Below are 22,751 nucleotides of genomic sequence, written 5' to 3'. Positions count from 1 at the left end.
TTACAGTTGCATAAAAATTCCAATACACTCTTGGAATCAGAAACTATTAACATATTTACAAAGTTATTTACAAATACTAAAGCGTTTAGAATAGCATAATTTTCAGCTGTAAAGATAGTACAATTTTCTTCCAATTTAATACATTTAGTGAATTTCTATTGTGGATCATGATATGCTGCTCTAATACTGTTTGTAGGGGGGAAAGGGATTGTTAGCAATGTAGTTTGATAGCCCCATTACTAGCAATATGCCCTATTAGGTCGACCTCCACGTGGTTCCCCCTGGAAACCATCGTGAACAATTCTTGTCGAATTCGTCACGATGGGCTAACTGACCTACTTCATCCTCACCTATCATCCTTCACTGGTGCCCCGCCGGTGTATACCGATAGCGCGGGTGGAGTCACCATTCTATTATCATCCATTAAAAAAAAATACTGTTTGTACTTTTAGAACCATCAGTATAGATGGCATAGAAATGTGATTTCTTATTCAAAAATTCAAGAAAATCAAATTTGTTATGTACTAAGTCTATATAACAATTAATATCTAGATAATTAAGCAATGAATTGTAAAGACATTTGTACATTGGCCATTTAGCATTTACATAAATGTGATTTGCAATATTTTTAACATTTAACATTATGATTGAAATTTAGATTAAAAGGAATAAATTATTTTTATTTCTCCACAAATATAATTTTTTTTAGTTTACAATAGTACAAAAATAATTTTATATAATCACATTTTTTTCATCTATTTTCTCGTTTTCAATAACTTTTATCACGTAACCGCTACAACAAGAGTTGAAAAATGCATCTTAATCCAACGTGTTGCTCTCTTCTATGATGATATCTTAAATTCTTCACATCGTTTTTATTAATCTCTAGTAATTTCTACAATTATTCCAATTTACCAAGTGATACATTTTTACCTAAAATTTCGGAAAAGCATCTAATCCGAAGGATCATCATCTACCATGAAATATTTTCCGAAATTTCGGGGACGAACGAAATAGAAATTTGATGTTAAAATTACATAATACATGCCGTTTAAAATTAATAAAAATATTAAAATATCGTTCCTCTGGACTATTAGGATAGGATTTATGATGAATGAAATGTTAAGCTCCATTTACTGGGTCGATTTAGGTACAAACAAAAACACGAAATTGAGGCTGAAAATTCGGAATTTCATTTCATGGTAGGTCTCCTGGCTACGGTGTTAATTACTATACAATAGACCATAGACTAAAATTAACGTACATACAAAAAAAACGTACAATTGTACGTATTGATAGAATGGGAAGAAAAAATGCCGGCATTAGTGAACATTTAGTTTTAAGTCGAAGAGCTGTAGTTTGACTATACATAAGTACGCGATAGAATAATGCTTTAATTATGATTGTGATGTGTCTAAATTTTAATAACTGTAACTTTTAAACAATTTTATTTAACAATTAATAATTAACTTTATTTATTTGACTGTACACGTGTAATAAATTGTACGTAATACGTGTACATCTTAGATTATATGTAAACCTTAGATTATATAGATAGAGCTTATCTATATAATCTAAGGTTTATATATTATATGGAATGAACAGGATGGAAGGGACAGGTTGGCCAGAACAGATTGCCCAAAACGAAAATAACAGCTGAATGGTCTAAATCAGAGATGGTAGTTTATTGTTCCACCGAAAATACACCACAGCCATATAATTAACGATTCTTTGTTTTGACGACAAGTAATGTGTTTGAAATTTTATGATCCATACGATGCATGATTCAATATAATGTTATACATCTTTCTATTTAAATATTTATCATTATCATAGCTTTGAACTCTCCATTGCTGAACATAAGCTTCCCGCTAGGGGGGTTTTGCCCGTTGTTGCCACGCTTGAAGGGGGATTGGCAACCGCAGTTAGGCATTAGAGATGTTTTAAGAGGGACGCTGTTTCCTATCCTTTGCTTCCTCCCTTAATCACTTCTTATGACACCCAGAGGAAAAGAAGGGGTGGTCTATTCTATGCCGGGATATAATTTACCTGTTAATTATTAAATTATAACTTTAAATTAACACAATTGGTAATGTGTACAGAGTACAATTAAAAGAAAATATACATATATATAATTTATTAGAAGTAATCTAATGTTTATTTCAATTTATAACAAAAAAAAAAAACTGGTTTATATAGCTAAATATCTAACACGCCACTCGGTAAAAACATTCACCAAGCATTTAACTCACTTGTATCTCCTTAACAGTGCAAGAAATATGGTAATTACAAAAATGACAGTTTAACGAACACATCAATGTAGGCAAGATATAACCAACGCTCTAATGGTTAGCATCCTTCTGATGTCGGTTGTGCAGTAGTTGTGTATTATAAACATACGAAATTTGTGATAAATAGAAAACATTAAGTACCTACAAAAATTATACGTATATAAATACCAACGTACTCACAAATTATATAATACTAATACATTTATATACGAGGTGTCCGGAAAGTTCGTATAAAAGTGTTCTGGAATGCGAGAAAGAGGAGTGGGGAGGCCAGGTAGCAGGACCCCTCCTTATGTCCCTAACAATGCTTCAGTTCTGGTCTGACCGCCGTGCGGTGCGAACTGGCTTGTCACGCCATCTGTGAAGTTACCTCTTAACGAAACCCCGTCGGCATGGAGCCCGCTTCCGTTGAAGAGCAGCGCGTCGTAATCAAGTTTCTCTCGAAACTCGGCAAGAATGGCCGTGAAATTTTTGCCGATCTCAGAACAGTTTATGGGGATGATGCTGTGAAGGAACCAACCGTCCACAAGTGGCAAAAAGATTCAGAGAGGGCGAAATTCAAGATGACCCACGTTCAGACGTAAATACGAACAACAGACAGTTGATGGAAAATTCTACGTCGATGTGCTCAGACGCCTCAAAGCAAAAATTATTCTTCACCACGAATATAAAAAAATTCCATTACCTCCCCGTGTGACTTCTTCTTGTTCCCAAAAACCAAATTGTACTCATAAATGAGATAAAAAAAGCTACGACGGGGCAGCTGAGAAACCTACAACCAGAGGACTTTCAAGGAGCCTATATACAATGCATTATGTCACAGGGGGAGTACTTTGAAGGGGATAAAATTGATTTATATATGTCTCTATATCTGTACTAGCTGAATCCCGCGACTTCGCCCGCGTAAAACATATGAAATATCCTATTTATCCGTGTTCCAAATTTAAATCATCAGTACTTTTTGCATGAAAAACTAACATACATTCATCCATCCTCACAAACATTCGCATTTATAAAATTAGTAGCATAAATGTTTATTAAAATTCAAATTCTTCTAAGTATTGTCGAGATTTACTTTACAAAATTAATAATGTGTTAAGTATACGCTTGTAAGTACATATACCTAAGGTTACGAGATTTATTTCTTAATTTATTATTATTCTGCTATAAGTACTTATAATTTGAGGTGAAATTGTTTGTCAGAGAAACTTATAGAAAACTTTAATAATGGCCCTGTTAAGTATTATATAAAACAATGTCATAGTATGACAATTTGTTACTTCAATTTTTATATTTTACATATGTACATATTTTAACATACACATAAAATTATACTGAAGTATCACAATTGATAAAAACAAAACAAATATATACCTATACATACTTTGTTATAGAAATAATGTCATTAAATAGGGTAGTCTTTTAATTATAATACACAAATATAAAATATAACAAAGATGTAACAAAAGGCCAAGATTTGAAGCGAAATGAACGAAATATGGCCATTAATAGAATTATTAAGTACATAGATAGATCTTATGTAAGACTAAAGGTTTTGACGCTAGATTCTCTGCCTACTCTGTATAGGGCATGACGTGTAAGTAGGTATATATATATTTTATTAATCAGAGTAACCACTGGATCGGTTTGGTTATTTTTCTTAATGTTCGTTACAGTCAGATTACGGTTATTAGAGAAAAAAAAATATTTAAAATTTGGTCAGGACAACGCACGTCTGTCTGTTGGATCAGATAGTGAATACATAAAATTAACCATGTTTTTATTTCGTTTATAAATGATGACAGAATATTGTTAATACTGGAGAATGTATTCATGTCACATGACGTGCTATTACAAAAAAAAAGAACACCTCTTCAAAAATATTAATTACCTGTAATATTAATTAAGAAGTAAATCAATTTTATTAGTCAGATGTGTATAATTCTAATAAATCAGATTTTATGAAATTAATAAAATAAACAGAGGTAACTAAATAAAATAAAAATTAGGAGAATGAGGAAACTTGTCATTGTGTATTGAGATTAACAAATCACTATATACGAGTACGTTTTTGTGTGTATTGTCTCAGACAATCATTAAAATATGTATATACAGAAGTAGAATATGTACATATAAATAACTTTACTGTGATGTATAAAATATGTAAATGCAAAATTGTAATGGGCAGTCTTGTCTCTATAATAGCGGTAGTATGGTTAAATAAAATAGGTAAATTTATTAATGTTATTTTTTTTTTAAATAATATATATACCATTTTCTCGGAAGATTGAATAGAATTTCAGTAAATCTAATGATAGCAAAATTCCACTAATTTCTAGGGAGGCAATGGGGTTTCTATAACGGGTAATGTCCACCTATGCTCCCTACCTGCTCATGTATTTTGGACTAATCTTTTTATGTTCTATTAAGAAAATTTAATAATACAATCTACATCCTAATCAATTTTATTAGGACTACAATTGCAGTGGGTAGATTTACTTTGAATTTTGATTCTCTTATAAGAACTATGTATACATGTGCATATATACATTACAATAGGTTTATGTATTTTATATTACAAAATAAGTTCAAATTATATATCAGCAGAGACAATGCTAAATAAAGTAGACAACTAAAAAGGACACAAATGCCTTCATATTTAAATGATTTTTTTTTAATACAGTTGACGTTGCTTAACCTTATCTTTTATAAAAATATTAAAGTTATTTGAGACAAACCATATGTAATAATAATTAATATATTAAAACAAGAATCTGAGCACTATAGTGTACGTTTACATGCTTCATGCGTAACAAACTTATTCGGTCATGTGCACATTAGGTAGTCATAATACGCCCGTCGTCACTTATATTTTGATTGTAAATTATTGTAATACAGTAAATTTGTTGTTTTGTTATTATATTTAGTCAATAAAAATAATATCGATGTAAAACTTTTAAGAAAGTTGTGAAAAGTGAATTTTATTGGAAACCATGAATCTAAATGAGTTTCGTTAATTTTTATAAAAAGAATTGCGATCGTGTCCACAGTGTTTCTGACAAACTGTATTTTGTGACCTAATGCGTATATGACTAAATGCTTTTTTTTGTAAAGTCAGATGTATAAAATGATGAAAAATGTTATATTACACTACTTATTCATTAAATTATTACTAATTGAAATATTTTTTTGATCAAAATTCACTAATTAACAATATTTTCAATTTTTTATACAATATTATTTTAAAACAATAAATTCGAGAATATAATACTTTTTAGGTTTAAATTATATGAATTTTAGGATTAATGTGATAAAATAAAATTAAAATAAGCATATACCACGTCACCCTTATTTACAAGTTTTACACACTTCTGCACTGGGATGGGTTTCGTACCCTGGTTACTGGGATAGACATTGTAGCTTTACTGTATATACACTTCAATACACCTTTAATCAATCTGGCCCCGCTGGAGGGATTGTAGTACCGCCCATATCTCGATTATGTATGAAGTCTACGACACTAAAACGCTTTCGATGGCCAGCTTGTTCAGGTGGCTGGAAGTCGTCGAGTTCGCGAATAAGACGATTGGTTAGATTAAAAAACAGTACGTAGATGCGATTCAGAAGAATTTTTAATAATATTATAGTAATATAAAATGCCTTGAAATTTAGAAAAACCAGATATAAGAGAAGGCAAATGGGTTTTCAAGATTGAGGAGCGAACTGCTTTAAGTTAAAAAATTATGTGATATAAATATAGTTGCATCTAAAATTGCGTTCAATAACTTTAACAATTCTAACATAGTATATTATCGGTAACAAAACTAACATAGTAATGAAAAAAATCAATAAACCTTAATGAAACGAATACCAGATTCAACAATAAAATTATTATAACTGGGCAAATAGTTGGATATTCTGTTCTTGTTAATTAATCATAATCAAACATAGTAATATTGCCTGTAAATCACAGTTGTAGTGACAGAGAAAATGACAATTGTTCATCTATTCCATGCTTAAATTAAACTAAATATGAAATAGTATAAACTCGATTTGCTTTTTAATTTTTTGACCTTTATTATGATTGAGTAAATATCAGAGTATGAGAAAGTTTAATTGAATCGTGATAAATAATCAAAGCAAATACTATAATTATTTTACATTAGCTGCTTAACTCACCATGTTTTGTCTCATTATATAATTCTAATATTATACAACTCAGTACTATTTGTAGAGTTACACTCACATCATTATATTACACGATCACTATTTGTATTGTTTAGTTCATAATTAGTTATAATCTCCACATTCTTTTACCATAAATGATCTAAAAAGTAAATTGATATTTTGTATAAATTATAACATTCAGACAAGATTGACAAGTTGTTCAATATACTATTGATTCGACTAACAAGAGTGGTATCAAACCAATATGACTGTACCGTCTATAAACGCGACCGATAAATATTGTAAGCGTTATATGCACAGTGATTCATCGTAGAATAAATTAATTTTGAAAATAATAAGTTTAAAGGTGAACGCACGCTTAAATGACACAAGCGCCACAGTAGTCAGTTTGAGATCTTCGTATGAAATTACACGCGACCTCGCACATCTATCCGTGTTGTATTCTAGTAAAACGCTTAATGAGTATACAGATTACATCAGTGCGGGCGAATACCGTAATGTGTGGGCACACATTTGACGTATACGGTGCAATTGTGATGACGCCATCTGAATATATTAATTTCATAGTTCCTTATTTACTAAATGCGATTCAACGCCTGCGGTAATTAATTGAGGTACGTACGGTGTGCAATGTGGATAGATGGACAATGGCAGCACGTCATGAACTGCGACGCATTTATTTCAGACTACTACGCTAACATAATTTTTAAATGTACAACAGTAATAGTTTGACTGTATGTCCAGCTTTAAACGATTTTACACATATATCTATTCACTTTTTGGATCATTTTATGGTTGTGGTAAAAAATCTATATTGAATATTAATTGACGAGGCCGGCATCCTTAGCCATGCTATAGAAAATAGAGTTTTTGTCTTGCAGTAGTTGCTCTGGAGGCGCGTACTCCACGAGTTGACCTTTGTCCAGCACCATCACGCGGGTCGAGTCCATTATAGTGTTGAGGCGGTGAGCGATCGTCAACACCGTGCAGGACGCGAACTCCGAACGAATCGTTTTCTAAACACACAATAGTAATAATTCAGTTTTGAAGTTTCATTTTTCACGAGGGTATGTTTAGTATTCATAGCTTGGGAATATATACAGTGTTTAATGGGACATTCACATTCATTCATTAATATTTAACATTTGGAACTGCGACATATGTTGAGTTAGGTCCTTTGCCCAAACACTGCTACATTCATTTTGTTTTTTATATGTTTTTCTTTTTATTCTAAATTAAAAGTAAAATAGTATCTAATGTTATTACATAATTGTGTAATCTTCATTATTATATTGTTTTGTTATATGTAATATGTATAATTTATATTATTTTTCTTAAAGAGCGATTGTATTTAACTAATGATATTATTTAAATGAAAAGTTTGTTTAGTGTATGTGTAAATAAATAAACATCAGAGGCCGTCGTGTATAACAAAGGCGGTCTAATGATTCTTGACACCCTTGGAGGATAGTCACCCTGTGTTGGCGATATTATGGACTGTATATAGTGATGTATTTGATGTAATTAAACAATGAGTTTAAAGGAAAATAACCATAATAAAGAAAACTACGGAAGACAGACTATGACAGCGAAAAAGAGCAATGTGACAATTGTAAAAACAAAAGTATTAAAAATACAATAAAAATAAATTCTTTAAAATAATTAAGGAGTTCGCAACACACCTGTGTAACTACCCTCCACAGATTAATGGTAGTGAGCATTTATTGACGTGGGTACCTGTATGAGCTCGTCGGTCTCGAGGTCGACGGCGGCGGTGGCCTCGTCGAGCACTAGCAGTGGCGTCTTGCGCAGTAGCGCGCGCGCTAGGCACACGAGCTGCCGCTGCCCCACCGACAGGTTCTCACCGCCCTCCGAGATCTCGTGCAGCAGGCCCGACGGCAGACCTGTGCTCACGCAATAACAATCAGCTTATTATTATTGACGATTTCTGTGATGCAGTGTTTCTTTTAATGGGTAATCTTGAATTGGTCAAGTGCAATTTAAAGTTAAAATATAACCTACCTGTGTATCATATTCCATCTAAATCTGTTCGGTAGTTTTTTGTGTGAAAGAGTAACAAACATCAATCTATCTATTCATTATTACAAACTTTTGAATTTATAATATTAATAGGAAAATAAAAATGAAGCAGTCTTTTTACTAAAGCATCTAAAACATCTGTGTGGGCTTCGGCAAAAATGGCCGAGACATTACAGAAACAATATATATATATATATATATATATATATATATATATATATATATATATATATATATATATATATATATTCTATGGGATCATAGGATGGATGAAAGAAGAATTACGAAAGAGATTTATCGAGCAAGAATGAATGGAGATGTCGGTAGGGGCCGCTCTAGACGGACGTATGTCCACCAAGGCGACGTGCTGAAGAAGAGCCAAATTAAAAGTACCCGTAACCGGCGAGCGTGTATGAAAAGATTGATGAATGTGGAAGAATCGGAAGAGGTTTGTTTGAATCGAAGCATTTGGCGTTCCATTGTCTCTGCCTACCCTAATGCAAGACAGGCGTGACAGATATGTATGTAAATGTATATTCTATATAATATATATATCTATATATATATATTATAATTCGATGTATAAGAAAAAAATTGAAGTTTATTTTGTAAATAGTTCAGTGCGGCGACCTTCATGGTACCATTGGGCAATACAAAATATCGCTGTTTAGTTTTGTTGTATTAATATTGCACTAACCCTTCACGAAGTTCTTAAGATGCGCATGCTCTAACGACCGCCAAAGTTGTTCGTCGGTGTATGCTTCGAAGGGGTCGAGGTTCATCCTCAATGTGCCAGAGAACAACACTGGGTCTTGAGGGATTATAGTGATGCGTGAACGTAGCTGGTGCAGTCCTATCGTCGATATGTCGATCCCATCGATCAATATTTTCCCGCTCATTGCTTCCACTATCCTGTTAGAACAAATACGTTGTTAATATACTTTTCTAGTCAGTACTTAATATATTGTCATTATTTAGTTTTATCGTGATTATCTGTAATACGAAATTAGAATGAATGGCAGACAAGTTGTCGGTCTATTTGATGGAAAGTGGTAACCGTCGCCTATAGACATGAGCAGTACCATGAACATAACAGAGTATATTTACGTCCATGATACCTCCCATGCGTTGCCATTCCCGAAGCCTAAAGTGTTATTCCTCTATACCCTGTATATTCACTGCCATATCCCACCCTTTAAACCGAAACAGCAATGCGAACACAACTACTTCACGGTTGAAACATATTTTTGTATTGTAAATAATATTGTAATAATTTATTTTATTAATTTTTTTATAGTTTAGGTGACGATTTACATATGATACAAAAATAAAACTACAGGTACAATTATATTCTTACCCGAACTTATTGTTGCAACCATCGAAAGTTTGTGCTAATAAACTGCATTTTTTTTTAATTTTACCTCTACTATAATTCCTTTACTTTTCTCAATACTTTGAGACACTGTACAAGGACTTTTTTTATGGGTGACCATGGAATGGTAACCCCGCCTGCACTATCGATATACGCTGGCGAGGCACCAGTGATAGACGATAGATGAGGATGAAGGCAGGTCAGTCGGCCCATCGTGAAGAATTCGACAAGAATTGACCAAGAGGTTTCTGGGGGAAACTGCGTGAAGATCGACCTGATAGCTAGGGCCGATCCAAACCATTTCTAACAGTCCTTTTCCCCCTAAACCTGTACAAGGAGTGGGCCCAACAAGTGAACAGAAGCTGTTGAGTTTAATTGTTTTGTGTCTCCAGTTTCCACAATTATTATTTTTTAATAATGCAACATTAGGCATAGACAAAAAGAGAGTAGTTACGGTTGAGTAGGCCAGAGGGCGCTGGATGATTGACTTTGGTGCGTATGAAAAATGTAAGATATATGGCTGAGGAAATTGTTGTGAATTATAAAGGAAATAAAGTTATAAGTGGATTTAAACACGTGGGTTCTTATTGCTTGGCGCAAGTGCTCACGCTTCATTATGATAAGTATTAATAAAAAATATCAATAGAAGCGAGTGGGGGGAAAGGGATTGTTAGCAATGGAGTTCGACATTGCTAGCAATATGCTCCTATCAGGTCGACCTCCACGTGGTTCCCCCTGGAAACCATCGTGAACAATTCTTGTTGAATTCGTCACAATGGGCTAACTAACCTGCTTCATCCTCATCTATCATTCCTCACTGGTGCCCCGCCGGTGTATACCAGTGGCGCGGGTGGGGTTGTCATTCCATTATCATCCATTAAAAAAAAAAATAGAAGCGAGTGGCGTAGCATGTACCGGAAGAGTCCGAGCGTGAGCGTGGACTTGCCGGCGCCGGTGCGGCCGACGATGGCGAGCTTGTCGCGCGGCGGCACGGCGCAGGTGAGGTCGCGCAGCGCGGGCTCGCCGGCGCGGTAGCCCAGCGACAGCCGCTCCAGCTGCAGCGCGCCCGTCTCCGGCCACGTCGACCCGGGCCCGCTGCCGGCTATCGTCCACGCCGCCTCCTAACAAGCGCTCCTCATCACTTATCAACTTACATTACATACCAATCTATAAACATTGCGTACGTAACGTATTACTTTAGATCAGTGTTTTTAATGTGTGGGCCGCGCGACCCCCTTGGGGGGGTCCCCGAGCCTCTACAAAGGAGTCGCGTAGGTAGCGAAGCAGTGAAAAATCAACAGTTCCGTAAATGCATCAATTGAATCAATAATAAATAATGAAGTATCTATAACAGACATCGATTACATGTCTGTTTTAGATACTTTATTATGTATTATTTATTTAATTTAATTGATACTTAATTTTGAATAAAATACAACTGTACGGATTTCATAATTGTACTATAATAAAATTCATACACATTCGAAACCGTAGAGGGTCGCAAGATATTTTTACATACTAAGGGGGTCGCGAGATTTTATTACATAATAAAGGAGTCGCATCATGAAAAAGATTGAAAAACTGCTTTACATTATATAGACAGAGCATCGAGTCTCAAAATCAGGTCCATTCTTTGTCAGCTAATTAACTGACTGGTTTTTTTTACTAGTGCTCTATATACTTACGCACATAATATATCTTGAATAAAATGAATTTTTAAGCATTAAAAAGATGCAATAATTATAATACAAAATAAATATAGAAGTTATAAAGGAAACACTCGTAACTATTTATCACGCAAAATTGTATGAAAAAGCTGACCTACTTTTTCTGAAGCATTTATCTAGAAGACACTATCTGTATAATCTAAGCGTATTGACTGACAATGCGATCACAAGAACTAAACAAGAAAATAATTACACTAGTGTGCGTATAATTGATTGGGTTGTTTAATGGTTCCGTACCTGTTCAGTTTCTGCATACTCCTTTATCCTTTCAACAGCCACAATGTTGGTTTCTACTTCTGAGGTCATTCGCACGAGCCAGTTCAATGTCTGAGTGATCTGAGATAATAAAATTACCGAATCTTTGTATTATTTTTATTCAAAGACAAATTAGTAATTTGTTTACTACATTGCTTTTATTTTTATTTACTTTTCTATTTTAATTTATACGAAAACACAAGACAAATATTTTTAATGGAATAAAGTCGTGAGATAAGAATATTTGTTCTTATTCTGCATACATTTTAAAGAATAGTTTCAAGCATTTATTGCCAACTATGATGTTAGTCATTGACATTTATTAAAATATTAATCCCATGAGCTAATTGCAATTCATCAGTAAAACCCGTGTGACGCTTTAAGCGATAAGTTGAACGATAATCTAGAGCAGGGTTTCCTAAACTTTTAAGATAACGGAACGTCCAACATTTGTTGGGCGTTCCATAAAATACTTTTTATTTTATAGAACCCCATATCAAATGATTACAAATCAAAAACACTGTAATTTAAATAAGAACAAAAGTTTTTATTAGAAATATTTATAAAGTATAGCACTTTATAGTTTCCTTTAACTTTAAATGTGAAGAATGAAATTGTTTCACTGTATGAATAATCTTGTGGAACCCTGGTGACTCTTTTACGGAATCTCTAGGTTTCGCGGAACTCACTTTAGGAATCGCTGACCTAGAATATGTAACTAGAGGGCGCCACCTTCACACGACTCATATTATTAACAACAACAACATGGACATCTCTTGCCCGCCGGATGATGTGTGGGCGGGCGAGGTAGGGGTCTCGGGGTGTACCCCACTACCCCGGCTTCTACTCCGGAGGCAACGACCTCCGGGTCACTGGGCTCTTCGGCCGGCATACACTGATGGTCTGTGTATGCCGGCGTGGTGTCTTCATTTTTGAAGGCTTCCTTCTTCACTCTTGATTATGTTATATATAAGTAGTAGTATTAACAATTGTAACAATCACAAGCGTAGTTACCTGCAACGCGTAGCTAATGGAGAGACCAACGAGGCCCGGGTTGATAGTCTCCCGGCCGAGGACCGCGAGCACTGCGGCGAAGAATATGATCAGATTGCCGATCATCTCCAGCCGTACTGCCAACCACCTGTTGGCTATGCAGCTCGGGTAGTAACACGACTGGTTGTGGTCCACGCCGCGCTCCGACTCCTTTATAAACCTAATAATAGGAATGATTATGTAAATATGCTAGTGAAATGATAAGGTACGGAGGCTTAACATAATCCTCAGGAACGGCAACGCGCGAGGAGTACCGTGGTAGAGTACAGTGTATTCTGTGACATCCGTGGTGCTGTTAATGTCTATAGAAGACGATTATTATTTTACATCAGAGGGGCCGTCAGCTTGTTTGCCATTCTATCATAAGAAAAAAAAAAGTTTATCCTGTCAACTGTCACTAGACATTACTATTTATATTAGTTAACTATAACTATTCTTAATTTTTTTATAATTATTAAATATGATATCCAAATGAAAGATCAGTATTTCAAAGTGGTTTTATTCTTAACTCTCTTTCTTCTCTCTCGAACTCTTCTCGGAGGTCTTTATTTGCACTTTTCATGGTATTTTTTATTACGGATTAAAAAAGAGGAAATTCTAAAAATCAATATATCAATAAAAATTTACCTTCTTTAAATACGTGACGTATTAACGTTAATTTACATTTGGGTTCTGCACCTTGATCAAGTTAATTTTGTAAAATATATCAGCATGGCTCAGAATTGAGTGGCTTGGCTTGTCTCCCCATTAGTTGCTTATTGTACAATTACAATTGTTTCGTAGATCAGTACAACAAATACGTACAATAAAATAATTAACTTACCTCTGTGTAACACCATACGCCCGTATAGTACTTGCGCCGGTGATACTCTCTCCAAAGTGTGAGTATATAGGCGAGCGAGACACGGACTCGAGCCGCTTCAGTTGTCTCGACGTGGCTACGTAGAACCTTTGAATCACGTAGTATACCACTCCGATCGGCACTATCACTGCCAAGAAGATCGGTGTCGAGTAGCTTATGACGAACAATGTTCCAAGTACCTGTATTACAAATACGAGATCATATAATGGATATTTATAATGGCAATCGATAAGTTAAATTAGGAAGAGATAGTGCGGGTTAAAATATAAAGCAATATAATTAACTAATTAGACATTTTTATACATTACGACTCAAAATATATTAAAATGTCCCTAGACTACTATATCGCTTGGATAAAATAAGAAGCATTTATATATACTCTGTGTCAAAACATCTATTATATGTAGAAAAATACATGATATTCTTTACATTAAAGAATGACTTTAGGTACATGGGATCAGTTTACAAATGTTAGTGATGACTTGATAACTTATACTTAATGGAACTTATGTACCGTAAATGCGAATTTTATTTTACGCAAAAAATAATTTTACACCAAAATTGCAAATACAATGTAGCAATAATGACGAACACACGCAGATGAAATAAACCCATGAAGTGAAGACTCCCAAAAAAGCAATAATTCATATCTGAACGCCAAATTGGAAAGGGAAACAATAAATATAAACAAAACTAACAAAACAAAACAATACCCACCAAAAGGAACGGGGGAATCTTTGTAAGGGTGAAGGAAGGGGTTTGTTACGGGAGAGATTACCTCGAACGCGCAATATATCACGTCTGAGCACTGCGAGGGCAGCAACGTGTCCACGACGTCGATGTCTTTAGAAAATCTAGAGAGTATCCTGCCAACCGGTGTCACTTCGAAGAATTGCAACGGGGCCTTTAACACATTGTCCAACAAGAGAGCGTGGATGTACCGCGACGCCCGCCAACATGCCAAATATGGCATTAAATCCGCAAAAAACGACGATATCGCTGCAACAACGTCCACCAACACTTTATCATCTGGTTAGCATCATTAAGCGTTTGGAGTGTTTTTTTTTTTTTTTAATAATGAATACATTATTTATGTTCTTTATGGGGCAACGGTTTATTGATAGTCGATGTAGGTGAAGCGGTTGTCTAAGATCTAACGAAATACTACTGAGGTGCGCAACAGGCTAATGGTGCCAGGGGTTGATCGCAATCTACTTGAATGGCTAGGTTAGATCGTAAACATGCATAATTAGATTTTAGTATACTTCCTAAGCGCGAATTATGAAGCCTATCAAGCAACCTAATTATAACGTAATAAAAATAAAACAAAACACATGGCCCTAAACGTTTATAATAATTTATAAACTGATCCCAAATCAGTTGAATTCAAATAGTAATTATATTTATACTCGTATTTTTTATTACACACTGGTCTTTAACGCTCAGTTTGGAATGATACTCAAATATATAATACGAGTATTAAGAAAACCAGTAGGTTAACTTCAAACGAACTAAACACCTCTACGTCAGCACATAGTATCTTTTTTATTTTTGAATTATAACAAGACAAATTTAATTATTTGTTATGTAATACACGCATTGTGATGTTCATGATAAACGTAACACCTATACAAATATGTATATTGCAATCTTATTTCTTGTCATAAATATTTAAAAAAAGTTAATGTTCAAATGGACAGATATAAATATTAAGAATGATTATTTTCGTGGGGGATTATATATTTGACGAGCGTAGGTGTGAAGTCGATCTACTGGTGGTCGCACTGTGCGGCATAAGCGCTGCGTACCGCAAAGAAGCAGGTGGTCCAGCCCCTGAGCGTCATGGGCAGCACATTGTCGAGCACGTCGACGTCCTTGCTGAAGCGGTTGAGCACGCGGCCGACGGGCGTGCAGTCGAAGAAGCCGATGGTGGGCGCGCGCAGCACGCCGGCGAGCAGCCCGTCGTGCAGCGCGCCCGCCGCCCGCAGCGCGCCCACGTACAGCGCCAGCGACGACACCGACACCGACACCACTGCGCCACACGCCACACACTCACCACACAACACCTCGGGCACGCGCACCACACGCTTCACTACACGCTACAGAGCAACCGCAGCGGGCACCTTCCCACTTGCGTGTTCGCTTTTGCCAAGCGATTGACATCAGGTTTACATTGTAAAAAATACTCGCATTCAAGAGTTAAATCATTAATATCATATCATAAATTCAACAAAAACGTTATGTTCATCTCATTTATGTTTAGGAGCTAAGTTATTGACATTAAACTCTCAATATGAGATTATAACAGTCTAGCCTGTTATTAAAAAAAGCTTATTTGCAATATCAACATACAGTAGTGTTAATTTTGCATACATTAAAGATTGCATTATGAGCATAGCTTCCAGCAATTCTTATTAAAAAAAAAACAGATTGAACAAAATTTACGAAACACCTCCAGAAGTGTTGCTCTGAGCGTCACGTGTGTAAATGATACTACGGGCTGTCCTCATAATAACCCGTCGTTTATGATAATGTACATAAAGCGTAATTATTATTTCCACTGACATGATTAAACGGTATAAAATTATCAATGTAATATAACGAAGTTGGAGTTACAAGCGATATTATTACAAAAAATAAAGAGATTGCAAATTGCAATAAAATGGCGAGGAGACGTGTGAATTTTTATTGTATGATTTTAAATCTAATGTAAAAAGAAGACAAAAACATCATGCAGTAAATATTAATAAATAAAATTATACAAGAAATAATACTATAAGTAGTCATTAACAGGTGGTAAAGGTAATTAAACTAAAACAAAAATTTATTATGTCATAATCATGTCCTATATTTACTCAAAGTTATGCATATCATGCAAAATGTTTTATTCATGATAGTAAAACATGCAATGATGAGGTCATAATAATCATTTGGTCCCAAGTAGTAGTTGAATGAGAAAGAATGAATGAATGAAATGAAAAAATATAGGCACTTAATTATAGTAACATGTAGTAACAAAATTGAGAATTTGTAAATTAATATTAATAAATATAAACAATGTATTCATTATTGATACGTTTATGTATACAGGATGTAATTGAATGTTTAAAATATCCACAATATAAAAAACAAACTAAAATTATGTTCCACAAAAAAAAAAAAACATTATATGATTTGTAATATACTATCAATCCAATTTCACAAAGGAATATGTCACAGTTAGGGACAGAAAATATAATACAATTTATGTAGTATATCTATATATATTAATATATATTCAATTTAATCCTGTACATATGTAATTAATAGACTATGAGTACGATAGCCAACACCGCGGTCTAATATCATTGCGAGTCTTAATCCGGAAATAAACTGTTAACTAAAACCTAAACTGTTAAAATACTATTCCTATACTTCGTAGAAAAAATACATAAGTATATATTGCTGTTGCGGCATATTGTATAAACGTGATATAGCTCTTAACACCTGACAATGGGGTAAAAATAAAATAAATATCCCTATAATGGTCAAGCTTTTTAGCCAATGGTTAAAGTGTAGTAGACATTAGGGTTAGTTTTTCCTTCTAATGGAGAGTGACCCGTTTCTAGTAGTGGGACGATACAATGGGTTGTTTTAGTATTGGAGATAATATAATAAAATATTAAATTAACGCAACGGTTAACTGGTAGATAATGCCATCAGGCATTAAGTCCACCCTGTAGACATTTTTTAATGTGTGCAAAAGCATAAATTACTGGCTTTTTGTCCGTCTTTACTTCGTATGCATGGATTTCAGAAGTAGGAAAATCAATGGACAAGACTATTTGATAGATATCAAGATAAAACATATACCAGATTTTAAGTTACATCTTCAGGAACACAACTGAACGCTCCCAATACGGCGCAGTAGTTGATGCCGGAACAAACAAACAATTAAACAGACAGAAAATTATTGTTTTGGTTTGTATTGCTCTTATTAAGATTTATCATATAATTTTTTTCTAAAAATTTCCCATGTATAGTCATTGTCTAGACACGAGTACAATTTTATTAATAAAATAAGATAATATGATCTAAATATATTTAGGTTTATTATGACCAATTTACTGCATACAGACGGAACACTATACAGGTATATATTTATGTAGTTAACAGTATATTTCCGATAGAGCGGACTTTACAATGTGTAAAAAATGACAAGCAACAATATTTTTTAATTACAAATGTATATAAATCTAATTGTTATTACCTTCTACTGTCAATTATCTTGACATTCGATCTATCAATACTATTAATAATAAAGCTCGCTTCTTTAATCTAGTGTGAATAATATTTAATGACTGATTCATATGATAATTGTGGGGGTTATTTTGCACCCCCAAACACATTTTCTAGCCATTCAATTCATTCCAATTCATTACTACTAGTACTTTTCAAAATCCCTTACTCGACTCGATTAAGTTATTTAACATGTTTGCGGTATTTAAGCCAACAGAATATACTTTTAAACTCGTACTGTTACAACACTAACGTTAGACTGGATGACGGACACTTCAACACTTCCTGCGTCCCAAAGTTTGTGTTTTTAGATATATTTACTCTATATTATTGAGAACATCTCAAAGTATTTTTAGTATTTTTTTTTATTATTGCATATAAAAATCTCATATATTGATTTGAGATTGAATACATTGGTCATAAATAAATATCACATACAAATTAAAAACATAAGATATACTCAGAAGCTTAGTTAGGAGATTCTGGAACTTTTATTAATCTAAATATTTTGAGGTTTCAAAATAAAAAATATAAATATTAAAACGTTTGTAGAGGTTCAACTGAGAAACTTTACTTGATATATATTTTTTTTTAATAAAATTCAAAAATAATAATAAGCCGCAGCATCAAAAGTGGGGAGTAAACCTATATTTTTTTTTATTTTAATAGAAGGCATCATAAGTAAACAGCCGATCATTATTAGTGACAATTCGTTAGCAACAAATGTAAAATTAGTCGATTTTAATTATAGCCAATTATTTTTGTGAAGTGTGTACGACTTACCTTGTCCGATGCCGAGGCCGCCGTACACGCCTAGATACATATCTCGTTTGTTCGTATCTACGGTACCGTTGACTATCTGGATACAAATTACACATGAGCATTATTTATGGAATGTGGCGCAATTAGAGAGAGATAAAATATTAAAATCCAATAAAAATATTATTTGTATATTGGTATTTATTAATTTACAGTGCGTATCGTGTACTGCTGAGAAATAAGAAAGGCAGCTTTTTACACGTTGTAAAACAAACCTTGTGTACATATATGAAAATGAAAAATGAAAAATATTTATTTCGTAACAAAATTGATACAATACTAAGATCGTTGTTGTGACCTTCTAGTAAGTGTTATCACCTGTATCAGAAGGTCACGCTCCTCCATAACCATGCAAATACATAAATCATAGTACCATGAAATTAAGACATAAACATTATCTAATATTAGTAATAAGTATATCTAAATGCATGCATGCGTGTGTGTGCATGCATACATGTGTGTGATATGTGTGTGTGTGTGTGTGTGTGTGTGTGTGTGTGTGTGTGTGTGTGTGTGTGTGTGTGTGTGTGTGTGTGTGTGTGTGTGTGTGTGTGTGTGTGTGTGTGTGTGTGTGTGTGTGTGTGTGTGTGTGTGTGTGTATGTGTGCATGTACGTGCGTGTGAGTGTTGTGTGTGCATGTACGTGCGCCATGTACCAACTGTTGTGTGGTGTGTATATATATATATATATATATCAATATTTTAATATTTGAAAAGTTCTTCTGTTTCGTGGTAATTTAAAGTTTTTAACCATTTAGTAATTACATCTTTACAATCAAATTTGTTTAGTTTATAGATATTTAATTTATTATTTAATAACTTGTATAAATGTGTTGATTGTTTACTATATTGTCGCATAGCAAAACTTGTCCTAACGTTATTTTCCATCAGAGTTATGTTTTTCCTACGTTTTAATAAATAAGAAAAGTCTAGTCCTACACTTTTGTGTCTTTTTAAAGTTGCATATAGTATATAAATCCTTCTTACTGACAATAAATCACACTCTTGATAAAGTTTGTCAGTGGGATAAATACGTGGTTTAGAGTAGGCCAGTTTTAGAAGAGCTCTTTGGGATCTTTCCACTTCTAAAAATTTTACTTTAGTAGCTCCACCCCATACAGGAATACAATACATCAATATAGATTGCGCTAGGGATATATATATTGATCTGATCAAAAATTTGGATGCCACATAACGCAGCTTAATAAAAATCCAAATTAGCTTTCGGACTCTAGTGCTGACTGCTTCTAAATGAGAATGCCAAGATAAGTGCTGGTCCATGTGTATACCAAGATATTTAATAGAAGTAGTTTTATCAATAGATGGACATAAACAGTCACCATTTACTTTATTGCAATTGTAAGAATGAATGATAATTTGAAATTCTGGTGATGGTTGCGTTGATTTATTTATGGTATAACATATATATTTCGATTTTAGAGAGTTTAGAGTAAGTAAATTATTTTTTAGCCAAAGATCAATTATAGTTAGTCCTTTTTGAGTATTCGTACGAATGGAATTCCATGTTTTGCCAGTAAAAACAATGGCGGTGTCATCAGCATATGAAAAGATCTTGGCATTATTTAATTGTATGTTTAGCAAATCGTTTATATAAATCAAGAAGAGCGTAGGCCCGAGCACACTTCCCTGAGGAACACCAAAATCTACATTGCAGTATTCACTAGTATACTTATCAATCTTAACGCATTGTTTCCTGTTTGTTAAATAATCACTAAGTAGAGCCAAAGGTACACCCCTTATACCGATCCGTTCCATTTTTTGTACAAGAATGGGGACAGAGACAGTATCAAATGCCTTTTTTAGATCTAAGAATACCGTTAGACATTTATTTCCTTTATCTAGTTGGTCTACTATTAAAGTTGTTAAAGCTGTTACAGCATCCTCCGTAGATATATTTTGTCTAAAACCAAACTGACAGTCCGATATGATATTGTATTTATTAAGATAGCTAATAATTCGTTTATTAATAATTTTTTCCATGATTTTTGAAAAAGCTGTTAATACAGATATAGGTCTATAATTGTTAACGTCGTCTCTGTCACCACTCTTGTACACAGGTGTTACAATAGCTTTTTTAAGAGATACAGGAAAAATACCTTTCCCAAAACAAAGATTAATTAGGTGAGTTATAACTGGTACTAGTACGTCCTTGGCCAGTTTTAGAAATGCTGTAGGGATTGCATCCCAACCAGAAGCACTTGAAGATTTCAAATTCATAAGGGTATTCTCAACTTCAACTTTATCAGTATCTAATAAAACAAAAGATGAAGTCTGACTACAATGAACATCATTATATATTAAGGGTCAAGTTAAGTTTTGCATACAATTCGCGTAATTTAGAAGGTAGAGTATGTATTTTTTTTTTATTTATACTAGATTTATTGATATAATTCAAGGGTTTAAGGATATATATCAGCAGGCAACAGGAGCTACTCCGCAAAAACCCATTTACAAAGCACAAAATCGTGCGTTTTGAAAAGGTGCGGTGACACAGGCTACATTTTATAGTATAATGACTTTTTAAAAGAAGAACATTAATTAATGTTAAAATGCGCTAATTTCATATAAAGATAAAGTCATGTAAGGTATGATTTTATAACATTACAGTTCTGAAAATAATTTACCATAGTTTCATCATTGGACCACTCCGCGAGCCAATAGTTGGAGCCAACCTGGAACACCTGCAGGACAAGGTTCATTAACACCGTAACGACAGATGCCAGAACACCCACACTCATTAAGTAATGTTTGTAGACGCCCCATTTCACCTGAAAAAAAAAAATGATAACACTATAGTTCGTTAATATCACACGCGACGATTGGAGGCCGAGTGGTGAGACCGTGTTATAAACCTTTCCTTGCCTGCAATATCCATATGCTTTGGATCGTATGTATAAATTGTGGGCACATTAGGAAGTGCTACACATGAAGTTGACAGGCTATAACATTACATACTAAGATGGGGGGGGGGGGATTGTTAGTAATGAAGAATAGTAGTCTCATTGCTCACAATATACTGTCAGGTCGACTTCCCTCTGGAAACAAATGTGATTTATTTATTGTTAAATTCGTCACGTATTTTACAAATGTTTAACGTTTACAAATATTTTCACGTTAGTTAAAATCGTTTGTTCGTTTCTGCATGAAACATACTGGATGGTTTGAATTAAAAACTATAATGAATTAGCGTCTCATGAAGACGCCGATTCATTACAGTTTTGAATTATTTTATATTATTATGTTCCTAACGCTATTTCACACACGTGGCATTTAAAATAAAATAAAAGTAGGTATACGAAATGACTTACACTGCCCGTTTCAGTTTTCTCGGTCTCAATGAGTTTGTTCTTTTCTTTTAATTCATTTTGTGTAACATCGTCTGGTGTCCGTCTCTTTACGCTGCCAGCACGATCTCCTGTAATTAAAACGTCATGTACGTCAATCTCATTAAAATATACAATAAAGGTATAAGCTAATATAATAAAATTGTAATTAGATGAATATAAGAGTACCCCTTATGCGGGAGGCCTATGTTAAGCAGTGAACAGTGGTATGATGATGACGGTGATGATGAAGAGTAATAGAACACAATACAATATTTTTTCGATTTTTTTTTCTGTTTGTATGTTTGTTCCGGCATCACGTAAAAACTACTGCACCAATTGGACCCGGTTTTCTTAGTTGTGTTCTTAAAAGGTACAACTTAAAATTTTACACATGTTTTATTTTGACACGTCATCTAGAAGTAATTGGCTTCTCTCAAAATTCACGTGTACAAAATTGGGGGCAAACGCTAGTCATTAATAAAAAGAATAAGGTGGAAAATGTTTTTTTTTTCATCTAATC

The 22,751-nt window shown here is 33.9% G+C and overlaps 1 protein-coding gene across 6 annotated transcripts in view; it reads right to left on the bottom strand.

Moving 5' to 3' along the window:
• Positions 1-3,142: 3,142 nt before the first annotated feature.
• LOC113512425 (multidrug resistance-associated protein 1) overlaps positions 3,143-22,751 on the bottom strand; it is a 49,277-nt gene continuing 29,668 nt past the window's right edge. For 2 of the 6 annotated variants that reach the window (XM_026896311.3, XM_026896307.3), the window contains exons 16-26: positions 22,214-22,320; positions 21,530-21,673; positions 18,850-18,925; positions 15,597-15,820; positions 13,750-13,967; positions 12,888-13,086; positions 11,856-11,954; positions 10,807-11,012; positions 9,217-9,431; positions 8,217-8,383; positions 3,143-7,495 (exon numbers count right to left, since the gene is read on the bottom strand). In XM_026896311.3, the coding sequence (XP_026752112.2) occupies positions 7,301-7,495; positions 8,217-8,383; positions 9,217-9,431; positions 10,807-11,012; positions 11,856-11,954; positions 12,888-13,086; positions 13,750-13,967; positions 15,597-15,820; positions 18,850-18,925; positions 21,530-21,673; positions 22,214-22,320 (1,850 nt within the window). In that variant the 3' untranslated portion in view covers positions 3,143-7,300. Of the gene's footprint in view, positions 7,496-8,216; positions 8,384-9,216; positions 9,432-10,806; positions 11,013-11,855; positions 11,955-12,887; positions 13,087-13,749; positions 13,968-14,566; positions 14,788-15,589; positions 15,821-18,849; positions 18,926-21,529; positions 21,674-22,213; positions 22,321-22,751 lie in introns of all 6 variants that reach the window. The other 4 variants (XM_031906956.2, XM_026896308.3, XR_008253469.1 and 1 more) reach the window with 3 other exon arrangements.

This window comes from Galleria mellonella, unplaced genomic scaffold (assembly GCF_026898425.1).
Source record: "Galleria mellonella isolate WM207_F2 unplaced genomic scaffold, CSIRO_AGI_GalMel_v1 utg64, whole genome shotgun sequence".
Classification (NCBI taxonomy): domain Eukaryota; kingdom Metazoa; phylum Arthropoda; class Insecta; order Lepidoptera; family Pyralidae; genus Galleria; species Galleria mellonella.
This window is presented reverse-complemented; position numbering and strand designations above follow the sequence as displayed.